The sequence below is a fragment of the Chlamydomonas reinhardtii genome, chromosome 15, assembly GCF_000002595.2.
Source record: "Chlamydomonas reinhardtii strain CC-503 cw92 mt+ chromosome 15, whole genome shotgun sequence".
In the NCBI taxonomy this organism is placed as follows: domain Eukaryota; kingdom Viridiplantae; phylum Chlorophyta; class Chlorophyceae; order Chlamydomonadales; family Chlamydomonadaceae; genus Chlamydomonas; species Chlamydomonas reinhardtii.
In genome coordinates this window covers 234,964-241,332 of record NC_057018.1, presented here as the reverse complement: position 1 = coordinate 241,332, position 6,369 = coordinate 234,964, and the positions used below count along the sequence as shown (strand labels likewise).

The window sequence follows — 6,369 nt, the reverse complement described above, 5'->3', positions numbered from 1 at the left end:
CCAGAGCCGGAGCCGCTGCAGCCGCGGCTGTAGCACTGGGCCCGCCCGCCGCTGCAGCCGCGCAGCAGGCGGCGGCGCTGCTGCCGGCTGCCCCGCCGGCGGCGCCGGCGGCAGCCAGGGAGCCCGTCGACACCGCGGACCCAGCCACGTTGAGCCCGGCATCGCCCGCGGTGCTGGTGCGGTAGAACGACACCACGTGACCCGCCTGGCCCCCTGCCTCGGCCGCTGCAGCCGCCGCTGCGGCGGCAGCATCCAGCGCCGCAAGCGCGCCGGCTCCTCCCGCTCCCCCGCCGCCTGCAGCCGCTCCGGCGCCGCACGAGCCGATGCCCATGCCCATGCCCATGCCGCCGCCCGTGCTGCGCCTCTCGCCGGCCCCGCCGAGGGGACCGGCGCCCTCGGGCGCGCCGGGAATGAGGGTGGGCGGTGCGGAGGACTTGCGGTGTGCGCCGGAGAGTTTGGCCAGGGCCCGCTGCAGCAGTGCGGGACGCGAGCCGCCGCTGTCGCGCCCGCCACCGCCACCGACACCGCCTCCGGCCGCGGCACCGCCGCCGCCCGCCCCAGTGGCTGCGAGGTGGAGGGCGCGGCGCGGCGCCTGCGCCTCCTGACTCCGACACAGCGCCTGCGCACCCGATTGTTTAAGTGAGCGAAGTGCGCTTTGTGAGCGAAGTGCGCTCTGGTGACGTAATCGTTGGTTGCAAGGCCCACAAATACCCAGCAGCCTTCCCATGCTTCTGCCCAAAACCTCCCACAGCTCTGCTCCCTACACGTAACGCCGCATGCTGCCTACTCCCCGGCCCTCCTTCCCCCCAATGCCGCTCTCCCTGCCCCCAAGTCCCACCATATCCTCCAGACTATCAGCCCCCTTCCCCCATCATCCCCCTGTCGGTTCTGGGCTGTAAATGGTTCATTTTAGATAATTTTGGACCTATCCTGCCCTCCTCCTCACCCCGTCACGTGGGCACGCTCTTCCCCCCCCCCCCCCCGACCCATTCCCCTCCCCTCCCCACCGCGTGCAGGTCCTCCAGTGTGCCGTACGGCGCCGCCTCCATGAGGATGAAGCCCTGGCCCACATCGTGGTCGTACGCGGCGGCCTGTAGCGGTTGGCGGTTGGGGTTACGGTGGTTGGGTGGCGGTTGGGGTGGTGGTGAGGGTGGGTAGCGGTTGGGGCGGCTACTGGTCGGGGTGGTTATGGCCCTGTCAGGGAATCAGCGGTGAGCCAGTGACACTGCCAGTGCATCCCCTGCCGGCGTGCCCACCCACCCACCCGCCCACCCACCTCCCGGCCCCACCCACCCGCCCACACCCACACCCACCCACCCACCCACCCACCCACCTGTCCAGCCGCCAACCCGCCAACCCGCCAACCCACCCACCATGAAGCGGACGACGAAGGGGCAGTCGCGCACCGCCTTCATGGCCCGCACCTCCCGGTCAAACACCTCGAACGGGAACCTGATAGCGAAGGGGTTACATTCATAATTATTTAAGAAGTGCAGGCGTAGGCAGAGGGGTGGGTGGGCATACAGTATCGTGTCAAGCAGAAGGGCGGATGGGCGCCCAAGAAGCACACAGAGGGGCACGGCGCAATGTTTTCCTTGGGCTCTTTAACACAGAGGGGCACGGCTGGATATGCGGCGGAGTGTTGCCCATGCCAGCTCCGGCCCTCTGACCACACACGTGCTACAGTCACCCGCCGCCTCCACCTGCCATATCACCAACACTCCCACCAACCAAACACCCACCGGTACGGAACCGTCTTGGTTTTGAGCCCCAGCGCCGCCGCGGCCGCCGCCGCCGCCGCCGTGCCGCCGCCGCCGCCCGCGCGCGGCGCATAGGCGGGCAGCCACGTGCGAGTGGCCTTGCGCGCCAGGTGCAGCGTGCGGCCCATTCCGGATCCGGATCCAGATCCGGCTGCGGCGGTGTCTTCCTTGGATCTGCTGGATCCAGCAGGCGCGGGCAGATCCACCCGCACCAGATCCACCAGCCCCTCGCCGCCCTCCCCCAGCGCGATGACAGCTGGCAGCGCACCGATTCCGCCCGCGCGCCCGAAGAGCGCCTCCTTCTCCTCCGCGCTCAGCTCCAGCCGCTTCAACCGCCCGGCGGCGCCCTCCTCGACGGCGGCGGCTGTGGATCCAGATCCAGAAACGGCGGCGGCGCCGGAAGCGGGCATGCCGACCCATGGACCGCCCTCGCCGGCGGCGGCCGCGGCCCTGGCGCCGCCAAGCAACAGGTCGCCATCCCCCAGCTCGTCCACCCCATCCATACGGTGGATGACTAAAGCAGATCTCGGCCCCGCGTACGACGCGCGTTCCTGCGGTACAAACCGCCGCGCCGCCGAAATCGGTGCGCCGCCGTACGCCGACCCCACCTCCACGCGTCGCCCGGTGGTTGGGGTTGCTGAGGCGGCGCCGTTGGGCCCAACCACAACCGCCATGGGCGGCGAAAGCGCGCCGTCCTGCTCAAAGCCGTAACTGAATCCCGGATCCGCGTCGGATCCGTCAACTGCCGGCCAGCCGCCAGTGCCGGGCTGCCAGGGCACGTTGGGGATGGCGGCGGCTGCACGACTCAACAAAGACGGCGCCGCGTGCCGCTCAGTGCGGTTGCGCTGAGGACTGGCAGCGCCGCTGCCGCCGTGGTGGCTGCCGGGAGCCGATGAGCGGTAGTTGACGGTTGTGCGCGGGTTGTTACGGCGGTTATTAAGTACGGGCATGGAGCCGCCGTCGTCCAGATCGTCGTACGGCGCGAAAAGCGGGTCATCCCAAGGGCGCAGTCCCGGCCCGCCCGCCGCAGCAGGCACGCCGTCAGGGGAGAGTACGGAGGAGCCGGCGGTGAGGTAGTCCGCCGAGGGTGCGCCGTTGATCGAGCCCGCGCCCAAACCCGGGCTGAGGATGCTTGGCTGTCCGTAGGCGCCGCCAGCGCCGCCGCCGCCAGCCCTCAGCAGCGCCGCTGTCCTGCTCACGACGGTGGCAGCGCCGCCAGCGCCACCGCCGCCGCGCCCCGCCGCCTCCTCGTCGTCGCTTCCTCCGTCGCCGTCGGCCCGGGGGACCAAACTGAACAGCGGTGAGGTGTATACGGAGGAGCCGCCGCCGCCGGTTCCGGCGCCGCCGCCGCCGCCTCCTCCTGCGTATGAGCTGCGGTTGCTGCCGGCAGCGGAATTCTGGTAGTGACTCTGAAACAGCGCCGCAGATGGCGACTCCGCCGCCGGCGCCAAATCCAGCGCCCCTGCTGCTCCCGCGCTGCCGCCTCCGGGCATTCCGGGCGGTGACGGCAGGGTAGCCCAAGGGCTGCCGGCGTCGGTACTCGAACGGCCGCTGCCGGCTCCTGCTGCTGCCCCGCCTTGGCCACCCGCCCCCGCGCCACTCGGCGAGCCGGCCGCCGACAACGGCGGCGACGCCAGCCCAGCCGGCGTGCCGGCGGAACCGGCACTGCTTGCGCCGCCCGCCCCGCCGCCCGCCCGCCCCAGCAGCCGCAACGCCACCTTGTGTTGCATCTGCAGGCGATCCGAGCCACCCCCGCCACCACCACCCCCGCCACCACCCGCCGCCTCTGGGGACGCGAGTGATGCCGCCGACTGCCGCCTACCGGCCGGGGACACCACAACCATTTCGGCGCCTCCAGGCCCCACTGGCCCCGGCCCTGCTCCCGCCCCCGCCACTGCTGCGGGCGCGCCCGCTGCCGTACTGTGGGGGCTGCATCCGGAGCCCGCAGAACGAGGGCGCGGGCCGTCACCGCCACCGCCACCGCCGACACCGCCGCCGCCGGTCCGCGGGCGCGAATTGCCGGGCGGGTGCGGCTGGAGCAGCGTGGGGCGCGACAGCTGAGGCGGCGGTTGGAGCGGCTGGTCAATGTCAACCACCTCCTCCTCTTCAAACTCTTGTAGGGCGCCCATCGTTGAACCGCCGGCTAAGCTGACCCCACCGGCGCCTGCCGCCCTGCCGCCGGCCAGGACGCCGGACTCGCGAAGCCAACCGCTGCCGCCGGCAGCAGCAGCAGCAGCAGCAGCAGCAGCAGCAGCAGCAGCAGCAGCGGTAGTAGTATGAGGTTGCTGTCCGTTGGCTGCCCGCGCTTGATGGTGCTGTTGCTGTATGAGCTGTTGGATGCTGGAGGAAGCTGAGCTGGGGCCTAGACCCAGGATGGGCAGCTGCTGCTGATCCTGATCCTGGTCCGCTGCCTCATTGCTCGCGCCGGCCGGGCTGTGCGCGGCATCGTCCGCGTCAGCGTCACAAGCGCTCTCCGCGATGGGCGCGGGTCCGCCTCCCCCGCTACCCCTGGCAGCGCCGCCCGCCGCCTGATGAGCAGCGGGGGGAGGCGAGTCGGTTTCCCAGGGGTGGGTGCCAGGCCGGGCGCCGGGTCCCCTGCGTGTCGCATTGGGTGTTTCCGATGGGGGAGGGATGCATAAAAGGTCAGTCAAGCGAAGGGCACAGCGCCCCAAAGCGGCTAGAGCACAACCCATACGGTCAGGAACGGCCACGAGCTATGCCAGCCTATGTTGTAAAACGGCGGGCGTCCGTTCTGTGCATGCGGCCACTTCGGGTCTGCACGTGTAACCCCACTGCAGGGAGTGCCACGCAAACACCACTCACACAGGGCTCGTCGTGGCTCCAGGCGCTGAGCTCAGACAGTTCAGAATGCGAGAAAGGCCTCCGCCGGGAGCGTTTGCGCTCTTCTTGAAGCCTGGCGTCGGCCCCTGCACTTCCACAATTCATCGCAGGGAAGGAAGCCGTCAAGCAGGCGACCCGAGCCCAGCGAGCTGCTCATGTTGCGTGAAGGGGTACATACGGAGCTGGACTGTGCCCAGGCTGCCATAATTGCAGTGATATGATTCGTTCCCAAACAAAACAATGCGGGCACATTGTTAGCCCACGCTCGCCCCAACGCCCACCTGAGCAGGTGCACCAGGACTTCTGGTCGCAGAGCTCGTCATCTGACTCCAATGGTTCACCGCTTGGCTATGCAAACCTGCTGCCTGCGCTCGTCCATGGCTGAGGACGCTGCTTTTGCTAGGTTAGAAGGGCTTCACTGCTACAAGCTGTGAATCCTTTAGTTTGGGCAACGAGTGATGTAAAGCGTGTCGTCCTAAAACACCGACCTCTGTAAAGGTGCGTCAACTCCGACCGCGCTTTGCCGCTGGTCAGCCACTGGAAATCGGCGTTGCAATCAAACACTATTTCAATATCAACAACAAAGGCTCTACGTTGCCTCCTTGACTTAGCCGCAATCATTCCATGATTCAGTAATCCGGTTTGTTCCCAGCAGCGCTCGTGAGCGAAGTCAGATTCCCAAACTGACATAGTCATGACCCCCTCACTTGCGCTTGCCACCCTTCTCGGGTTTCGGGCCCTTGCCCTGCTTCCCTGCGTTCGCCTCTTTTGCGGCTGCGCCCCCGCCCTCGAGCCCCTCCTCGCCGTCCTCCTCCTCCCAGACCAGCACACGGGTCGCCCAGTCCATCTCCTGCACAAGAAGAAAGCAGGAATACAATTGGCGAAAGTGCGACACAAAGGCTACACTTGGGCGAGACTCTAGTTGATGACCTGTTATGGCGCCCATTCCCCCACACCACACGGGGGCGGTGCGAATCATACCACACGGCACACGCTGCACTGTGTCTTGTAACCCATTGGGGCACTGCGGTTCCAACGGCGCCCTCAGCTACACACCTGGTCCTCAGCCCCAGACACCCACAACGCAAACAGACGCCTGGCGTGCTCACCTTGGGCGTGACTCGAACGTTTGAAGCCAGCAGCCGCAACTGCGAGAGTTTCCAGGTGGGCGTTGTGCAGGTAATTGGTAAACTGGCAGCTGGTAAGGGATTGGGGCGGTGGCCCTACTTGAGCAACCAACTGCGACACGGCCACACATACATGTGCACGCCTGCATTCCCGCGTTCTGCATGCTTCCCTCCTTGCGCTCACCCCAACCCAAGGGACGGTCCGCACACGCCCAGCCTGCGTGCTCTCACACCAGCCCATACGTACCCAAGCACAATCACATCACCGAGCTGCACGCACACGGACACGCATGGAATTACGTACCCACACAGCACATCGCCCGACCCACATCGCCCGCACACATACACGGCTTCACACGCACACGGCAACGCGCGCTTGCGCCATGCCGCATGCGCCTAGCCCCAAAGAGCTGGCGTAGCCCGCAGGGCCACACGGCCACAGGGCCACACGGCCACAGGGCCACACGGCCACAGGGCCACACGGCCAACTCACATCACGCGACCCCCATTACCACGCATGGTCACACCCGCACTTGCGTCACGATGTTTGTGCCTGGTGACCATGGGTTGATGGGCCTCCCGACCCACTGGGCCACACCCGCACACGTACGCACGGAGATACACACACACACACACACACA

The 6,369-nt window shown here is 67.7% G+C and overlaps 2 protein-coding genes across 2 annotated transcripts in view; both read right to left on the bottom strand.

The window, feature by feature from the left end:
• Nucleotides 1-5,000, bottom strand: part of CHLRE_15g640750v5 (uncharacterized protein) — a 10,177-nt gene extending 5,177 nt beyond the window's left edge. Inside the window, exons 1-6 of the mRNA XM_043070651.1 lie at nt 4,883-5,000; nt 4,584-4,687; nt 1,743-4,355; nt 1,374-1,452; nt 1,008-1,091; nt 8-619 (exon numbers count right to left, since the gene is read on the bottom strand). Coding sequence (XP_042916374.1) covers nt 8-619; nt 1,008-1,091; nt 1,374-1,452; nt 1,743-4,355; nt 4,584-4,687; nt 4,883-4,924 — 3,534 coding nt within the window. The 5' untranslated portion in view covers nt 4,925-5,000. The remainder of the gene's footprint in view (nt 1-7; nt 620-1,007; nt 1,092-1,373; nt 1,453-1,742; nt 4,356-4,583; nt 4,688-4,882) is intronic.
• Nucleotides 5,001-5,048: 48 nt separating this feature from the next.
• Nucleotides 5,049-6,369, bottom strand: part of CHLRE_15g638101v5 (uncharacterized protein) — a 6,267-nt gene continuing 4,946 nt past the window's right edge. Inside the window, exons 8-9 of the mRNA XM_043070579.1 lie at nt 5,711-5,749; nt 5,049-5,451 (exon numbers count right to left, since the gene is read on the bottom strand). Of these exons, the coding sequence (XP_042916373.1) occupies nt 5,305-5,451; nt 5,711-5,749 (186 nt within the window). The 3' untranslated portion in view covers nt 5,049-5,304. The remainder of the gene's footprint in view (nt 5,452-5,710; nt 5,750-6,369) is intronic.